This window comes from Barbatula barbatula (assembly GCF_947034865.1).
Source record: "Barbatula barbatula genome assembly, chromosome: 18".
In the NCBI taxonomy this organism is placed as follows: Eukaryota; Metazoa; Chordata; class Actinopteri; order Cypriniformes; family Nemacheilidae; genus Barbatula; species Barbatula barbatula.
Genome location: NC_136781.1, coordinates 16913080 through 16933670, shown reverse-complemented (window position 1 = coordinate 16933670; position 20591 = coordinate 16913080). Strand labels below are relative to the sequence as shown.

At 39.1% G+C, this 20591-nt stretch overlaps 1 protein-coding gene across 1 annotated transcript in view; it reads left to right on the top strand.

Moving 5' to 3' along the window:
- aff2 (AF4/FMR2 family, member 2) overlaps window positions 1-20591 on the top strand; it is a 169061-nt gene that overhangs the window by 76672 nt on the left and 71798 nt on the right. The window contains exon 4 of the mRNA XM_079480599.1: window positions 16869-16913. Within this exon, the coding sequence (XP_079336725.1) occupies window positions 16869-16913 (45 nt within the window). The remainder of the gene's footprint in view (window positions 1-16868; window positions 16914-20591) is intronic.

Below are 20591 nucleotides of genomic sequence, written 5' to 3'. Positions count from 1 at the left end.
ACATCCACCCCCATATTCCCCATCTTCACGGCAACTCCAGGCCTTCCTAATGCACTGCACTGACTCTGCCCCAAACACTGAGCTATGTAAGAGGCAATTACAGCTGATATAATAAACACCGGCCCTCACAAGGGCAGGAAAGGGCTCCCTCGCCAGCATCAAGTACACCTGGGCCTCATGTAGGGCATTAAAGCCACAGCATCAGCACTGAGCCAAACTAGATTTGCTGCAGTAATAATATTTAAGCACAGCTCTCAGACCAGTGGCTCAGTAACTACTAAATTACGATTCCGCAGAGGATGGCAACGGCTCTCTTGTTTGGAGATACTGAGGTTGTGCAGTCTCTCTTTTTTCTTTATTTTTCTGTCGCTTTATGGAAGCGTACTGGCTGGGTTCAGTATTGTACTGTGTCAGATATTTTATAGTGATGGCCTCATAAAAGGGGGGGTCTCTCTGCTCCAGCGGCCACATCACTTCAACAACAGGTGTTATGCTGGAATTTATCATTTAGGCTCAGGATTAGTTTTATTAAAGCACATGTCCGCCCTCCTCATTTCTTATGAGTCTAACAGGCTCACTGTCAGCGCTCCAATTCGTCTCGAAGGTGTTCAGCTATGGGCTTTGTGCAGGCCAGTCACGTTTTTTCACACCACACTGGAAGCTATTTTTGTGTGGATCTCACTTTGTGTACAGCAGCGATGTCATGCTGGAAAGGAAAATCGCAGAAGAAAAAATGTTAGTCTGAGAAGCTTGTACGGCTGTGTGCTCGATGTGACTCTACTTTTAGTAATGGGTGTTGTTTATGTTTCTATGTATTTTTTATGTTATCTGTGTTATCTGTGTCTTCATATTTCAGTTTCAAGTTTGTCACATAACAACACTCAAAGCATGAATCAATAAAAGTAGAGTATTTTTTTTAGAAAATTAAGATATGGATAATTATGAATATAATCTGAGAATTTACAACATTGCTGCAATAAGGAGAAATACTTTACGAAGAGAAATATGTGCACATGGATATAGATGTGAACATTTTGGAAAATATAAATGTACATATGCAATATGCATGTGAATAATACAACATTTTAAAAACAGTCTCTGTAAGGGTCTTTAGTTTTTTTCTTCAGCTGAAAGTGCACTGCGGGTAAAAAGTGCAGATGTGTGGTAGTGTATCATCTGTGTCTGTACAGTAGATAGGGGCTCACGATTCGGTACATATCTCGAAGCTGGTTTCAAATAAAATTAATACAAATCCATAACCTTTTTGTGGCAGGTAAAACTTTATAAAGAATTTTAACATTTAAGGCTTACCTACTGAACCTACTGTACTGCAGGTTTGTTACCGAAAAAATGTGCAATTTAAAGGTCCATTGTGTCATTTTTGGGATGATCTATTGATACAATTGCAGTACGATATAAATAGCTATGCTTTAACATGTGTATAAAGAGCTTACACGATGAAGCGTCATGTTTTTATTACCTCCGAATGAGCTATTTCTATCTATCTATCTGCCTTGCATGCATTCGGCATGTTCTGTCAGCCGTCATAGTGTTTCAAAAGGGAGGGGAGGAGTGAGCAGTTGGTTGCAATTCGCAATCCAAAATACCGACTGTAATCGATATATTCTCCTCTGTGTTGTCGATGTATGGCGCGCGTTCACGAGAGCACTTCGTCTTCTTCTTGGATGAGAGCACTTTTCCACGTTGTGAGTCAGAGCGCCGGCGTCCAATAGGGGCATGCCCCATGCACACTATGATTTCAGTCTTTGACATGACCTTACTCTGCCAAAATTCGAATATCAAGGTTATATTTCCACAGAATGTTCTATAAATGATGTACAGTAGGATGGTTTTATATCGAAAACAGTTACATTCACAGAATGTGTCACTCTTTTGTCTTTGTAATTCTACAGGCTGTAAATCTATCAAGTTTCCGGTGACATTCTGTGGGCACAGCCCCATTCAAAGCTCATATCATGAGTGTGCTGTGTATGACAGCAGGTTAAAAGCTACATAATAATCTTGACAGCTTTGACCGACACCGTGAATGAGGGTTTGATTTATCTAACCTACAAGGTAAAGGCCTGAGATGTGTACCGCACTATTGTTCTGCATCCACTCCAGCTGAGAGATTTACTGTAAGACTACGGTGTGAATGAAACACACACCTGCAAACACAGACAGCTCAGAAAACAGTATATAGACAACTGTTAGGGGTGTAACGATCTACTGTTAGGGGTGTAACGATCTACTGTTAGGGGTGTAACGATCTACTGTTAGGGGTGTAACGATCTACTGTTAGGGGTGTAACGATACTTTGCGGAGCCAAATTTTTTTGGATGCGCATCGTAGAGGGATGAGGATATTTTACGATATGATGTTTAATTCCAGGGGTCAATTTTAGTTTTTCATGTTTATTACATTTTTTGGTCCGGACCAGAACCAAAAGTAGCGAACCGCAAATATGAACGCACCCCAAAAATAAACATTGGTAACTGAAATATTTCATTCCATCTAATTTGCACCACAATTTGTAGGTGTTTAAATTCCCAAATATCTTTGACAAAGAATGAAAACGTTTGTTTTAATAGATCAAAAAAAGAATTTCATCCACAAGGCCAAAACCACTGACATTTGACCCTGTACGCAAGATATATGTCAGGACAATCTATTGACACCATAAAGTGCCTGTTCTCTGTTTTGGTACACTGTGAAAGTCAGTACGTTGTGTTAGGATGGGGCAGCCAAAGGTCAAGGGCTTTGGCTGTGAAACCCATAAGGCAGTGCAAAGTTTGAGCATTGATTTATGATGAGCTGACATTGTGTTGTGTTGAAGTTCGAGGCGGACCTGCTTGTTCCAGCACAGCCAGCAGCAAAATTCTCCTCTCTGCGGGGGCTTATCTCTGCCTTGCCTCCATATGGCAACCTGCCACACTGTTGTTGAAGAGTTTCTCAAAAAATGTTGATTCTCTAATCCCGCGCCTTATTGCTTTTCCAATACCGGTGTCCGGGCCAAGAATAAGGACCCTGTCCAAGCTAAAACGGGAACAGAGTTGACTCAGAGGTCAGCGTTTTGTGTGCAGTTTGTATTAAACATATTTACTTTGCTCACTATTCCAACAACGTAAGCGATACTGTTTTTGATCCGTTCTTTTTTAAACTTCTTATATTTAAATTGAAACACTTTCACTACGCGTTATAGACCGTCTTGTCAGAACCCCTGGTTCCTGCAGAGCTTTGTTACAGGATGGCTCACATATCAGACTGTAGTTCACATTATGAATAAATGAGGACCCGCTGATGTGGAGCACAATGTGTGTGTGTCGTACACCGTTCGACACTCAAATGAATATTAATGGGACCGGGGAATCATCAATAAGGAGAGACGGGGCGACCAACAAATCATCTCAAGGAAATGCCCCGGGAGACAAGAGACTGCTTTTACACACACACACACACACACACAGTCACTGGAGAGAAACCTTGGTGCAAATTAGCGTTCTGCATTTGCGTTTGTCTCTCTGGATGTATGTTTGTATGTGTGCTCACACGGGGGAGTGTTTATGATGGAATGTGTGTTTGTCTGACTTGATGAAGCTTTGTGTGTTTTTTGGTATAATAAGGCTGTATATCCATCCAGTACCGTGCGGATGTTACCGTGTTATTTATTTGTGTATATGTTGTTGGATGAACGAGAAAATAACGTTACATGGCATGTATGGGTTCCGTTTTAAGAGTTCGGTGTAGAGAGTTAAAAAAGCCAATTATTTTAGGAATAAAACCGTAAATGCATGAATGTGAGTTTAGAGTCCTGCACCTGCTCTTCTGTTTCCTTCGTGAAATATCATAATTCCTCAGTTACCAAGAGCATGTGCTCAGTATTAGCACCTCATTTAAAGGTTACACGGCTCTGCTCCTCTTAAAGTCCTCAATATCATTTAATTTCTCGCTCTCTTTCTCTCGCGCGCGCTCCCTCGAGCTCTCAAAGTGATGAAACGCAGATGGGGCTCCGGCCGAAAGTTGCATACTGCGCATAAACAGCATATTTAATTAGACCGTAGACGCGCTCTAAATCAAATTACTCTCCGACTGACAGGAACACTTACATTAACATCATTCCTGAGCAGAGCCGCAGCCAAAATGTAAATTAGTAACAGATAATTAGGATAAGAGCGGGAAGTTTGCCTGACGTTCCAGTACGCAATTGGAAGGCTAACGGAACGTCCGGCCGTAGCGCGGGAAAACGCACAGAGGTCAAGGTAGAGAGAGACCCTTCAAATGAAAACGCGAAGAACAGCTAGTGGGGCTCGAAAAAAGAACGAGTGTCGCCGTTTAAGTGACCTTTCGGGGATGTGGATTGGAAGAGTATCGTTTAGTTCGGCAAACGGACGCTCGGGTGCGAGGTGCAGGAGTCGGCTGGGAAGCAGCTAAATCTACGGAAGACACTCGGCTGTTATTTGCTCTGTGTGCGTGGAAGAGAGAGAAAGAGAGAGGGAGGGGCTAGAGAGTACAGAACAATTAAAAAAGTTCGATTTTGCTGTAAAACTGTTTGGTACTGTAGCATTTCTGTTAAAAATTGTTCAACGTGTTTCGGCTCATTTCAACCAGTCATTACTTATTATGTTTAGTACAATGTTATCAATTTACTGAAGCACTTTATGGTCACAATATCAGATTTTGACTACACGGTTATCGTGTAGTCAATTCACAATACCAATATCATCACTATTTATATTGAAATAAACAATGCCATCAACTTTTTGTTTCATTTTATGATTTCTTTCTTTTTTGGCATGGTACGCAGATAGAACATTTGTAACCATTGTGACTTTTAAGGTACGACTTTTAAGGTGTTAATCCATCACCTAGGCTACTGTACTATGTTGAAATGATCCTGGAACTGAATTAAAATACACTTATTTGCAGTATTAACATGATAACATTAATCACAGTTATTGGTTTTTTTTGTCAACAGCTGTACACGTGATCCCCTAATCTAAGTAAATACTGTATAATAATCATTGAGTACCATGTATGATATTGAAAGGATAGTTTACCTAAAGCAGTGGTTCTTAACCTTGTTGGAGGTACTGAACCCCACCAGTTTCATATGCGCATTCACCGAACCCTTCGTAAATGGAAAAATTGAATATGATTTTTTTCAAATTCAAAACGTAGGTATATATTTTACTGTTGCACAAAATGAACCGTGCATCAACATCACTGTGTTTTAAAGAACAAAACCATTAAAACATTTTTCCATCTCCATGCAGGTTAAGGAAGTGTTCTCTTAGTTTTGCCGGTGCTAGACTAGAATTGCAAATCATGCAGTTAGGACGCTGACTCCCACCACGTTCCGTTATACATGTGAATCCATATTGTACATATTCGTCCGACCAAATTCTTTTTTTGCTCGACATAGTTAGTATGAAGGGATTCAAATATTAAGAACGAAATCACACGACGTACCATCACGACAGTCACAAGTCGACTTCTGAGCGCACCAAATTCCCTGCAGCACAGATAGGCCAAGCGATGTTGCATGATCACCTGCAGCCAATGATGGCCAATCGGGGCGTGTCATCACGAATCATATGAGTCGGGTGTGTGTCTTGACCTCCACCGAACCCCTGAGACTGGTTAAGAACCACTGACCTAAAGATTAATGAAATTTGGTCATCATTTACTCACTTTCAAGTTGTTTCAAAGCTGTACAAATGTCTTTGTTCTGTTAAACACAAAAGGTGATATTTTGAGGAATGTAGAGAACCAAACGTTCTGGGGCACCATTGACTAACATAGTAGTGTTTATGTGTATGGTAGTCAATAGTGCCTCAAAACTGTTTGGTTATAAATGTTATTATAAATGTCTTCCTTTGTGTTCACCAGATCCAAATTGAAACACCTCGGAGGTGGGAAAACGGTGATATAATTTTCATGTTTGGGTGAACTGCTTTTTCAGTTTTGATTTCTGTCATTTCCCAAAGGCCCTGAATCCACAAAATAGCCAAGATCTGTTTCATTCGGAAATCAAATTGTTGCCACCAAAGACCTTAAAAATGTGACGCTTCTGGGTTCATCTAGACACCATATGGTGTGATTGTGTGACTACTCCACTATCACATCTGTCATGTGTGGTCCTTTATTGAATCTGTTGGGAACCGAATTGACCAGGTGCTTGTAAGACCACGAGTTTACGGAAAAGGGGGTTAAATGCTGCAAGTGCTGCCTCAGCGGAAAAAAAAACAAATTGCTAAAATGCCCGAAATACAAAACAAACATTACAATCATCACTTTTTGAAAGTGAGTCATTGCAGAAGAATAAAGTTCATTAACCTTCCTCGTAACCTCCTTCAATGACTGGACTTCGTCCAAGTAGCTACTGGATACACACATAATGCAGCAAAACACACTGGCTGTTTTCTTCTCAAACACTGAATTCGGAGCTCACACAGTTACTTCAATAAAGTACTGCGGCTTTTGTTGTTCTCTGTCATTTGTTAGATCCAAGCCTTCATCTTATTCATTTCCACAAGAGGGGACTAACTAGACTAACTTTGTCACATCTGCCCAGTTATATATTGTATTCCAGGGGTGGCAATGCGGGTGGCAGTCTGAGTGATTTGCCAATTTAGATGAATAATCCCAATCCCAGTGGAATCCTCTCTCCGCTGATATTCCAGACCAGTCCTGCAGCACTGTATGCATGGGTGGTCATATTTGGAGAGTGTCCTAGGGATCCATTTTTATCCAGTCTTCTGTCTCTCGCCCCATCACGCCTCTGCAGGCATCTGAGGGGTGTTGTGATCTGCATGGTAATTAGGTGTCTTTGTTCCATTGATAAGCAGCGGTAGTGGAAAAGGTGTTTGTGCGTGCCAGGGCCAGGAGTCCGTGGGACTTAACCGTCTGGAGCAGGGCCTTTTCTGAATCGAAATTTAGTTGAAAAAAACAAGGTTGTAGTACTTGTAGTAAATGATTATAATTGAAATAGCAGTTTTTGCAACTTCCTCAAAGAATTGCCTCATATTGTGCTATCTTTATGTGTCCTCCTCTCATAATACATAATCTGCTGATCTGCTGCTGCACGGTCAGATATTCCAGCGGCGTGGCAATGGGTCCCACAGGTCAGAACGGAGGGCCTGGTCCATGGGGCCGGCCGCTGTGCAGACACGCCTCACTGGGGTCTCTGAGCTGATGTTTAGCCTCATGGCTAGTGTCAGGATAAACGCTGGTGGCAGGGGATCGTACGACACTGTGGGAGGATGTCAGCACATGTTAGCATCTCAACCACAGCAGCACAGGCAACTTACTAGTCTGGCCCGCTCAAGTGAGCAGCAGATACGGGGAAAAAATATAACACGCGTGCATGAAAACCTCAACTGCGAGTTCATACAAAGAGCATAGAGCAGTTCAAAGCAACAGCAACCTACAAGGTTATGTTTGTCCTGAGCTGGTTTGAACATAACAATGTCTGAATATCAGAAAACATACATGTCATAAGGAGGCAGAGGAAGTTTATTTCTGTTACATTGTCTGAAATTGATCTCGAAGAGTTAAAAATGAACATTCTGTCATGAATTACTCCCAACCTCCCAGCACACAGTAGTTTCAAACCGGTATATATTTCTTTGTTCTGTTGAACACAATAAAAGATATTTGAAAAAATGTTAGCAACTGACTTTTGTGGGATATCATTGACTACCATTGTAGGAAAAATCAAAATGGTAGTCAAAGGTGCCCCAGAACTGTTTACTTTCCTAAATTCCTCAAAATGTCAAATTTTGTGTTCAACACAACAAAACAATGATCCAATAATTTGAATGGTAGTCAATGATGTCCCCAAAAATTCAGTTGCTAACATTTTTCGAAATATCTTTCTTCGTGTTCAACAGAACAGACTTGGAACGACTTGCAGGCGAGTAAATAATGACAGATTTTTACATTTTCAGAACGGTATTGAGAACTGTTTACTTCTCATAAATATGTCTTTCTGCTCATTTGCAAAACAGTGAACTTTTTAAAGAGATTATTGAGCCATTTTGACTCCCTTGGGTATTTGGGTGGGACATTTCCAGCAGTAAGCACAGAATTATCGCAATTCACCTTCTTCTGTGAAAATGCACCTGTTGCTAAAAATGAGAAAGACACATCATTTCAGTTTTCAAGATAAAAATAAAAACTTGTAAAACCATATCACTTAACAAATGTCAAATGATTGACAAAGCCACTTTGTTCTGCAAAACATTCTTCCAATCTTTTTTTATTTGACCCTTTCTATAAAGATGTTTCTAGCAGAGTCCTCAGATTGAGTATGTGATGTAGTTAATGATTCGCTCAGCAGTCGCTCAACAAAAGACAAACTTGTGAAGTGAGTAAAACATTCTTACTGTTAGATTTTGATTTGCATTTGTGTTGATTTTTGACTCCTCACATGAATTGAATCAGGTTAGATGTGTGAAAAACCCCAATCTTTCAGCCAGGCAAAGGTAAAGGATGGATGGGAATGTTGACAACGCATTTAAAAAGTGCCAGTTAAGAAATATTTTAATTGATTAAACTGTCTGATAATGCAAATACTGTGAAAGGTGTATCCGGTGCAGGCCAAGAGAATTTAAAGCAAAGCTAGGAAACTGCTGGAACAAGCACATTACCAAGTCAGACCACCAAGACAAACTCTGCATTTCTTTAATTGCACTAAAAGCTAGAAAACAATCTGAAAAAATTGTAATGCCAAGAAAAGTGAATTGGAGTTGACATCATTGACTGCAGAAGGAAGTTGACTCAGTTTTTTCCCCACATTGCATTTTAATTTATTGACGTGGCTCTCAAAGGATTTTCTCATGGGAAAGTGCTTTTTCTTTGCAAAGAATTTGTTGTCTTGCGAGTGCTCTTTTGATTTAAAGATGACATGCTATTGAGTTGTGTTTGAAGGGCCTTTTGAATATCTTGCATTCCGAATGACTTTATCACCTCTGAATGCAGATGACCCTTTTCACGGCTTTCAGACGGGTCAGTGGATCAACATGTTATAAAAATGGACTCTTGAATTGAATCATCAGTGCCGGTTATTTCAATGAAATGTATTTATTACCTTAGAATGAGCTATTGCTATCTACATACATCGCGGGTCTCCTTGCATGTAATTCGCTATGTCGTTTCTACAGTAGGCCTAAATGGTTTCACTGCTCTAAAGAGCGCATTTCATAAATGCGTTATCCCCTTCACGCAAAGAAGCGAAGACGTGTCGACATCTTAATCCTGTGTCAGCCGCCGTAGTGGATTCGCAACCTTGCCGCAAGATGGCGCTAGATTTCATAGACTAGGTACACAAAACGAACCTTCTGAAAGACGTCTAAGTGTACATATACCTAACATTCAATTGAATATAAAGTTAACTCATTTTTTAGAGGATGGAAGCTTTACATTCAATCATTCAAAGTTGGATACTGAAGTGTCACTCACTGTAGCGTGCTCTTTAATACAATACATATACAAGCATCGTGCTCAAAAGCCAGCGTTAAGGTGTCAACAAAAGGGTGAGATGCTGTCGAGAGTTGTGTTGAATATTGAATGGCTTTCCCAAGGCTGTGTTTTCTAGCAGCGGGGCCCTTGAAGAAACTTGAAAGAGATTGCATTACATTATCCCAGTCTGGAACTGGTTGTGTCAACACATCTAGAGGATCCCCTCTATGTCCGCCCCGTGTGAAGGTGCCTCCTTAACAACTACATTTGGTCCGGTCACTCTAAATCATGTATGATGGGACAGGCGGGAGCGCCGCTGAGAAGCCAGGGAGCGTGAACCTGCTTTCACTGTTCTTTTTGTCTCTCGCTGTCTGTCTTCTCGGTTCAAAGACTCCATTACACATGACAGTTCAAAGGCTTTCTGACAACCTCGCCGAGACGCAAGTCTCCATTTGCGTGGCAAACAAACCCCTCCCCAATTGTGCCCCTTTCTTTTTATGAATTTTAAATTTTATGCCTAACACTCTTTTGCGGTTGTACATTCTCAGTCGTGTCTCAAAATTCTAAATATGGCGACAAATGGGTTTTCGTTGCAAATAGCCTTTTGGATTCGCTCACTTGCCATTGTTTGTCCTTTTGAAATGTCTCAGTTTCGTCTCACGCAGTCTCATCTAGTACAGAAATGTGCACCCAAATTGACTCGTTTCTCAAAGTTTCGTCCGTCACTTCTTTCTCGGGTGAGACAGTACAAAAATAGCTTCATCTCATCTGCCCACTCATCTGTATTGAGATAGGACTATATTCACAGGGGGGTGCACGTGCGGAAACAGTCATCCGTGTCCTTTTTTTTCTTCTCCTGTCATCCATCATCTGCCTTTCCTTGTTTATTCCTCAATCCACTGTCAGGTGCTAAGGACTCAGCCACTCTCATTTCGCCTTTCAAATTTTCCTATTTACTCCCAGAACCACTCTTCCACGTCTTAAACACTATTCGAGCTCGGCAAAGTGCTTCGAGCAGCTCCCCCACGTCAATACCGCATTTTTTTCTGTCTTTCCCTTTAAGAAAAAGATGAATTCATCTTATCTGTTCCTTCTGCACTGGCACTCTCTGAACCGCTATTTCAGAGGAAAAACCACACTCCGCCCCAGTAATTGTCTGCACGTTTTTCTCGCGGATCCTCCGGTAATTCAAAGGAATAGGTCCTTCTCTGAAAAGATTCTGCAGTTTTGACGGTATGACTTGACTGACACCTTCGGTTTCCACGATAGGAAGCTAAAAAAAAAAACACGCAGAAATTAGTGACACTTTTGGTGATTTCTTTATCTGCCAATTAAAAAGTCATTTTTGTGGCAAGGCCGAAAGACACTGTGCTAAATTCATACCGGAAAAAATACACTGAAGTGATTAAAGCTGGTAACGCTGAATAGTTTGATAGTTTATTCACACTTCACGTTGTTCCACATGCGTGAGATATGGTTTTAAAACACAATAAATCCAATTTACACATTTGATATTACTGGGACAAGTAAGATCAACATGTAACATATAACAAAAATGTACAACTCTTCGTGGCCACACATTAAAAAAAATCTATTTGCTCTTTCATAGCTCAGGAGATTTAATTTAGTCTCAGACATTTCTCAAAAATGTTTGTAGGATCTATTGACAGATACGCAACTTGCAACCTCACCGCTAGATGCCAGAAAATGTATTTCACTGAATCTTTAAGAAGAAGGAAAACAAAACTAAAAATGTGGCATTGTTATATTACATTAAGAACGTAAATGAATTTATTGTATACAGTAATGTGTATTTGGTAAAATTGAATGATAAATGGTTGAAATCAAATAAAAATCTTCAGAAATACTGGGTCTCGTAAACTAAGCATGCACAAATTTCTGCTTGAAACCCGCGTATATGACATACAAACTTTTTCAGAAATAAGAAATTATTCACTAAAATGTTCATACTTAAATTTGTTCTAAATATAAGAAAAAATATAGGAACAGCGAAAGCACACATATGCAAAAACCACCTCTCTCTCTCTTACAATTATTTCATCATATACAGTGAAAGAGTACGAAAAGCTGCGTTAGACTAGCTCGAGCTGTGGGGTTTCTCTGAATAACAGCCGAGAACTCTGTAAACTGCGTGTCTGTATAAAAGATGTTGTGTATAAACCAATTTTGAGGACTGCGCACTTGAAATGACTTGCGAGACGCGTCTGTAGGCAGCGTCACATGGGGTTGCCTGAAGTATCTTTGAATTAAGACAGGTGGTAAAGGAAAGGTTAGGCGGAAAGCCCTAATATGGAGATGGACTAGGTTTGTTTTATGAGTAAACTTTCATTTAGATTCATTTAGAATACTCTTAATTCACTAGCATTAGGACGAGGTTAGTCTCGGGTACCCAGACCTTCATACTGAAGTTATTCTTCATACTGAAGGTCTGGAACTTATCGCCGCTTTCTTTGGTCAAGGCCCACCCAAGAAGCCATATGCCTGACAGGTAGTAAAGCAACCAATCACGTTTCGTTTTCTGCCGCGTCATGTTTTACGCCGGACGGTTAAAGAATGCGACATGCCCATCTCCCGGAAATCCTGTGACATTCAACCAATCAGATAACAACCTGTTTCCAGAAAGGTGTACCTAATGCATCATACGTTTAGTCAACGGTCTGTGACAGGACGTCTTTAAGCCGTGACTAGGACTTCTAAGAACACATCGTGTTGCGGAATTAGGCGGATTAGTAAATGAGACCCATTGACTTTTATTGCAGACTTGTCAAATCTGGGTTTAGTTTGTGACATTGTTGCGATCTCTTCTGAAACTCAAATGGAGACATCTGGGACATATCTGGCTCTTTCTCCGAAGGAATATCTGAGACACAGGAGACTTAAGAAAACGTCTTAAGCTCTCCATCTAATTGATATCAAGGAGAAATAATTGATGTATTACAGAAGTATCATTCGTGATACTTTCCCCCTTATTACTTCTCCGGCCATTTCTCTTGCTGCTGCGTTGTAATATTTTACTGTACAATAATCTAACCTGAGAAGCCATTTTATTCACGATGGGATATTGCCCCGTCACACAAAAATCATTTGGAAACCCATTCAATCAGATTGTATCCACAAGTTCTGAGAGGCTTCCCGCTGAAACCTGGAAATAAGATCACAGCTGGACGATCCCTTTTCCCGCCATTTCACCGAATATATTGGTGGAATATGAAGGACGAGGGCGACTTGCTTCTCCGTGGGCCTCTAAATATACACATTACATCATTATAAAAGCAATTTGGCCTCCCGAAAGGCTTTTGAAAACACTTATACAGACAAGCTCTTGTTCACGTCCATTAAATCTTACGGTATCTTTACAGGGTCTAGAAATTGCTTCATTTTGGTGGAATTTTAATGAAAGAGAGTGTAACATTCATCCGCGCTCCACCAAAAATGAGACTTTCTCCGGCATAAACAATTTAGCAACAGGAATGAATCCCTCTTCATATCACTGACATTTCCTGTCAGCCCGGAGGCTATAAGAGCAGGGTTTGCATTCAGAGCGCATCGCAAAGCACCTTTTAGTGTCACGACCGGAATGGAAATGGGGTTCACCACAGGTAACGAAGAAATGAACTCCTGTGTCAAAGGATCGAGCTCACTTTACCACACTCTTAATATCAGAGCAATGGAGGACAATGCCAGTGAAACATCTGATTAGAGCGGCTCGGCTCCAACATTTCGTTTCTATGGGAACAGGATATTGTACACCGGCTCTGAGCAAACAGGAAGTTTATGTCTGTGAGCTTTGTTTACAGGCCCTGACCGACTTTGGTGGCCAGGGTGGCATCTTAAGGGATGTTGAGGGTCTGGTATTTTTTTCATTTGAAAGATATTTTTATTGTACTTTGTAGATTACTACAACATGGAGATAAGAAAATTATCGATGTTGCTTCAGGAAAATGATGATCACACTGACCTTTTTAGAAGATGCCATTAGTTTTATTTTGTGTACATAATTATATATATATTACATTTAGATAAGGAGACCCAAAAAATAAGAACGATTATGATTTAAACAACAGTTAAATCAACAAAGCTGGGGTGCGTTTCCTAAAAGCATCGTTTGGCTACTATGGTCGCAGGTTCCGTGGTTCCAGCATAGTTCAACGATTCCAGTTTTTCCTGAAACAATCGTTCCAACGACCAAAATCCATCATTTTTAAGATATAAAAATTTAATTTGACATCTTTAGGTTGTTAAGAAAATACAAGCGCTGTTTTTGGAAAAGTGCATGAACCCTACATGCTCAAGGACCCAGGGGAATCCCTAGGCGTAGTGACGTAGGAGGAAACGTATCAATTAATGAAATATCTTGACATAAAACAACGTCTAACAAAAATAGGATAACAAAAGTCAAATGCAATGTATGTTACTGACAGCAAGAATTTGACATTCAGTCAATCTGAACGTATTTATTAGTCGACATCATTACTCCACCACCTGTATGTAATGCAATAGATTGCACATCCAACTTGGATCAAACGATTGAACTCTGACATTTACCACGGTTACTACACCATCATTCATTTCCCCAATTATGCATCGTACTATGGTGGTTGTGTTGTTTTTCGGGAAACGCACCCCTGTTTGTGACCCATGGTCGAGCCTTGGGGGGGGGGGCGGGTGTTGGAGAGGCATTATCCCCCCTAGACTTTTCTTGAGCCCCTTGAAAAATATCCATCTGACAATTAAAATAATTTAAAATTACATTTGTATATCTGTTAAATAATCATGTGTCAGTTTAATCACGGACAAATGTCAAAATTATGCATGCAGTGAACTATGACCTAAACATTGTGTGTAAGGATGCAAATGCATGTGCTATATATTTTCCTTAGTAAGTGTGAGACTCTAGTCTGCTGATGCGATTGGTCAGTGAACATGTCAAAATAGACAGAAGTGCCCTAAGGAACATCTCAAAGAACACTGTGACCTTTCTGTTTTGCACACGCTTCAGTCAGAATTAAACAGATAGTGCCTACACTGTGGCTTGCCCTCAGATCAGCTGACATTTATAGTGTAGGATGGCATCATGCAATGCCTGGAGTCCAGTGATGTCACCATCCAGAGAGACAGACAGTGTGAGAGATTACGAATAGACTGCCAAATAATGTCACAATGCTTATTCTGAAATCCACAGGTATGTCTATATGCTCCCTTTTTTGTCAATACGAATGAATTCAATCCGACTGCAGGTGCCTCATTTATAAAAGGGGCGTACGTCAACGTTCATTTTATAAGAACGGTCTTTGACATGGAAAAGTGCTTAGCGCTGCAGGTTTTTGCTGCAAGTCATTATTGCCGCTCGTATAGAATTTGGACGTTGACAGTTGATGTTTCATATAACAATGACATTAATTCAACACCATTGAAAGGCGGAGATTTAAAACGTTGAAATTTCACGATCATTTGCGATTTACAGATTTCACATCTCATAGAGTGAATCACACGTACGCACTTTGAGAAATGATCGTAGAAATTTCATTTTATAAAGGAAGCCCCAGATTTCAAAGGTACAGATAATACGTACCCTAAATATTGCAAACATATTCAAATATTTACAGTATATACTATATTGTAAACAAAACTTCTGATTTAAAAAAATGTATTCAAACTGAATCTGGTGTTATAAAGATTTGTGAACATTGCTCGGAGCTTACCGTGTCCAAAGTGCACTCTCATCTGTATTCATATTATGCTGAATTGTGTTGAACTTATTATTTGTAATACGCTACATAGTTACGATTAGACATTATTTGAGCATCTTTTAATCTCTGTGGTCTGTTAGATTTGATGGCAGACCCTGGCGCACAACACATCAAAGGCTGATTTAGATTGGGGACTTGTTTAACTGTGCAATGAATTCACAATCGCAATTATTATTTTCATCTCTTTATGTTGTGTCAATTGCAGAGTATTAGTCGATGGGGGGCTTGCTGGCCCTAAATTAGTATTCTCGTCTTCTAGATTAAGTGTGTATGAATCATTGTGGTTACATGTTTACTCGCTGACATTTCCATGCCTTATGATGCTCAGATGCAAGCTGGTGATTATCCAATTCCCTGCCTGCATTTAAATCGTGTCGGTGTGAGAACCCTGCACCTCTGTTATCCAAGAGGTGCCACTTGTGAGACACTCAATTATGGTGGCGTGCCACAGCTAATCGATGTATACGGATGTATTGCGTGTCTTTCTGTTGAGAAACAATGTTGAGCATGATCATGACGAAGAGTCGTTTCTAATTCTAACATTTTCACGTTTCTTTCACTTTTTTACAGAAGGCAAATCCACAAAGCAGTGCTTTAAATGCCAAAAGATGAGACAGACACATAAATCTATCATAAATCTGTCAGAGCCGATAGCCTTGTGGGCAGTGCTCCGACACGAGGCGTGCGACCCGGGTTTGACTCCCGTCTCGTGGTCCTTTCCCAATCCCATCCCCTTCTCTCTCCACTCCGCCTCCTCTCTCTTACTGGACTTTTGAATACTGTATAAAGGCAAAAATGCCACAAATAAATATTCGAACATATCAGAAATCTTTATTAAAACAAATTTAATTTAAGTATTTAAATAAAAAATGATGATTTCCTCAAAGCATTGCTATGAACGCAAAACAATTATAAGATAATTAAAAATTTTCAATTCAAATGGAGTATTCTGTTTTTATTTACTGTCAAAAGGTGATGCAAACACATACCAGAAATCTAAATAAATAATAGATTAAATACAATTATTATTTCCATTTGAATGCAAAAAAGAATTAAAAAAATACATTTCAAAAATATTAATTCCATTTTAATATTGAATTCAAATTGAGTATTCTAAACATTTTGAATACTCAAGTGATACAAGTACATAAATCTATAAACATTAAAATTCATAAAAATGAAATTTAAAAAGAAGATTCATTAAAATTCATAAAATAAAAAATACAATTAAGCATTACATATATATAAAATCTTTATTTAAATATAAAAATGTAAGCTAATTCCAATAATTGGCTCAGTTTTGCTAAATGGAAGTAGTATCACTATTTGTGTGTTCTAGAAATAGTATAAACCAGCCTAAGCTGGATTGCCGGTCAGGGTGGGTCTTCCAGTTGGTTTTATATGGATTGCGAGCACTTTTTTTGATCAGTTGGAGTCATTTGTGGCGGCATTGCATCTCATCAGGCTTTTGAACAGAGCGATCGTATGCTTTAAGAATCATACGAAAAAACTTGAATCATTTAAACCTTGTTTTTGTGGCATTAATTACGTTTTTTTTCCCCTCTTTTATCTTTCTGTCACTTGTTCGTTGTCGACAGTGTTTTAATGAGAGATCTCTTATCCGTTTCTCCACAGGTCAGCCTGCCCAGCGAATCCAATTGTGTGGAGGAAATTCTGCGGGTGAGTTAGATTCTCTCTCTCTCTCTCTCTCTCTCTCTCTGGTAGACTCATTATGTCTGGTCACCTGCTTGGCGCCGTTTTGCACACAATGGCACTTCACTGTCATGAGAATCTACTTTCAAAGAAAAGCCCCTTTACATTACGACTGATGGGCTTATTGTTCTAGAATGTACCTTTAAAAATCTGCTCTTAATAGCGTGAGGGAAGTTATAAGAAACGTGACACTTTTCAAATTGTTGCATTAATATGTAAAAGTGCTCGATGTTTTATTCTTAGCCTCGTGATGCTCAGTCTTAATAGCACTCAGAATCATTTCATTTAGTTCCAGCTGGATTTAATTGTTTTATTTGTATGCTCCGTCTTGTTAGTAAGATCTAAACCGTATGTATATAAATATCTCATTCACAACAGCTGTTTACACCAGCACATCAAATGCTATACATTTAATGTAAACACAATATATTTAGTCTGTAATGCAATTCAAAGGCTTCCATTATACAGTACATTATCACACACAGTGTATGGTGGATGATTGGTAGATTGATGCTGAACAGTATTTACATATGCATGAATGGTGATAGTCTAATTAAAATGTGGTTACAATTACTAATAAGAACAGCTGATACAAAAAAAAGCATTATGGTCTATTATGTTTTATAAGAAGCATCTCTGAACATTAAGTAGGACTAGATCTCTTTTGTGACGCGACAGACATCACTTTAAGTGGTGTGATGTTACCATATCCTGTATCCTGTTTATGCACTGGGACAGAGCCAGAACATGTTGCCAGGGCAACCCGGAGTACGTCTGTATGATCTAATGCATGGTGGGATTGCTCAGAGGATCTGCTGTAGTCCAGCATGCTTGATTTCCATTGATGTTGACTCAGATGTAATTCATGAAAAGGACGTGTTTTAGTTAAATCTCAACATGATTCGCACAATCTTCTTCTTTGGCCATGACGTTGCAGAATCTAGATATGACTCGCTTTGATGTCAACTGTTAGCGAATATAAATCAATTATTTGATTAATGAGTTATTGTTAAATACTTTTGTAGCATTGAAATTATATACCCTAACATGAGTCTTTTTGATAATGAAAAGTTCAGATTCTGTTATCCAGGAAAGTAAAAAAAAAAACAAGTCTAAAGTTAGCTGAATGGATCAAATGTTTTTCTGTCAGGATCACCGTCAAACGTGATTGACAATAAGCGTACAGTTTAGATCTTCTGTTCTGGGCAAAAACTCCAGCGATAAACCCTCTTTAGGGTAAACAGATTAGAAGAAACAGATGTGATTAGTTCTTAAAGAAAGTGAAGTGGAGTTGGGGAAGGGGGAGGGTAATTTGCTGATTCCTGCGCAACCAGATAAGCTGCGGATAGCTGAATAAATTTTAAACGGAAGTTGTGATTGCGTATCTATGTATTTATATTTTCTATAGGTAGATGTGAGCTTGACTTATGTGACCTGCCAGACCTAACGCTTGATTTAATTCTTAAAGTTATTGCTTTCGGTTTCACTCCATGAATGCTTTTTTCTCAGCAAATATAGAAAACAGAATGATATTTCACCTTGAGCAAAATAACTTCTGGAAGCACAAAATGTTTGGTGTATCATTTTATATTCTGCCATCTGTAATCTTTCAGGTCAGCCAAAGTTCAAGTTAGACTAGTGTATTTTTTTAGTGTGTGATGTATATTTGAATCATGTCAGAAAGAAAACTCTTAAGTCTTTTCAGACAATAACAACTCTTCAGTTAAGACTACTACAGCGAATAAGTTCTCAGATGGTCACATAATAGTGCTTCACCTTTCGCTATTTAAAGCATTTAAAATAATATGTTTGCAAAATTATGAGAGAAAAAAAACAATGCAAACTGCGGAAATGGAAAATGAATGGTCAAAAGTATGGGAATCTGTCCTGAAATCTCTTTTCGGACAAAGCACAAATAAGAGTTTGGAGTATTACTGTGACAGAAATATTACTTGTCAAAGATGCTCTTAGTAGTTTCAAAAATGATATGAGAACTTGTTGACAGGGCATTCTTCTGCACATCTACCCAATAATCCCTTCAAAACTCTTACCGCGTCCGGTAGCACTGAACTGCTCCTCTAAACTACAGTTGACGCTGTCACAGGCTTATCACACCGTTTATCTTCTATTCTACGCCGACCAAGAAGCTTTTTTTCACCATGGATAAAAAGCCAAGCCAACATTCATGAAGCGAGCAAAGACAAATACATTTTATTTTAAACAGCAGACGGCAGCAATAGCAGATTCTGATCTGAGCTCACACATTCCTATTGCATAACCAAAAGGTTATTTGCAGTCCAGAACTGAGCCAGTGTGAAAATATTTGCAAATAGAGTTGGAGAAACAGAACGGTCGCTGTAGTTGGATGTCATTGTGTCTGAAAGCGTGTATTATTGACGAACATTCAATATTCACATTAGCTATAATGAATAACTATTTTATGAGATTGCCCAAATCAATTTTAGTTGTTTATATCTTTGTGTCAAGTACTTTTTTATGCTCTGGGTTAATGAATCCAGATTTACAGTGGTGCCAGTTGACTGGCATGTGAAAATAAGATGCATGCACATTCCCTTCAACCATTTAACACACTGTGTCACATGCTCTTAGATGCACCTGTCAATCAAACTCTTATTCTGACACCAAAATGTCTAGTATTCTGACTAACAACTTAAGCATTGCATTAGATAACAAAATTGAATTGTTGGAGGTTGAAAGGTGTTCTTGGGCAAGTGCTTGTTTTGTTGTATTCTGGTGACTCACTGAGATATGAACTGTGTGTCATCTGAAGGTTTTAGTTCCGCCAGAGCTGCTCCCTCGAGCATTGTGGCCTGGGCATAACCCAAATGTTGCAATCTGCGTTGGAAATCTGCAAACAAATGTTGCTTGATTTTTCCCCCGAAATCACATTTTGGAGCAATTTTTGGAATTACTTTTTTTCAACTGCTGCCAGGGAAATCTGGCATTTCTGGACTTTACTGGATGTTTAAAGTCAGTTTAGAGTGTAGTTTCCCTTAAAGGGATAGTTCACCCAAACATTCTGTCATGAATTACTCAACCCCAAGTTGTTGCAAACCTGTATACATTTATTTGTTAAACACAAGGAAAGATATTTTGAAAATTGATTTCTGAGGCAGCATTGACCACCATAGTAGAACATGTTGAAATGTTTGTTTTCCTAAATTCTTGAAAATATCCCATTTTGCGTTCTACTATGGTAGTGAATGGTGCCTCAGAAACCATTCTTTCAAATATATTTCTTTGTGTTCAACCGAACAACAAAATGTATACAGGTTTGGAACAACTTAAGGGTGAGAAATTCATGACAACATTTTCATTTTTGGGTGAACTATCCCTATAATATGGTATGTCATTGCACAAGTGAAATTCATCACTTCACATTCACCAACTATTGATACCCAGAAAGTGTCACAATAGTGTCTTTATTTTGAACACAACCTCTATCATAAGAAACTTTTTAAAGACCCCCTTGAAATGTTTTTGTGCTATTTTCTGTCAAATAAATGTCACTCGATTCAAAATGTTATCGAAAGCAGTGACATTCATACATTTTTAAGCGTGGCACAACAATAACAAAAACGACCAAACCGTAGAAAGCGAAAGCAAAAAAGAGAACGTTAGAGA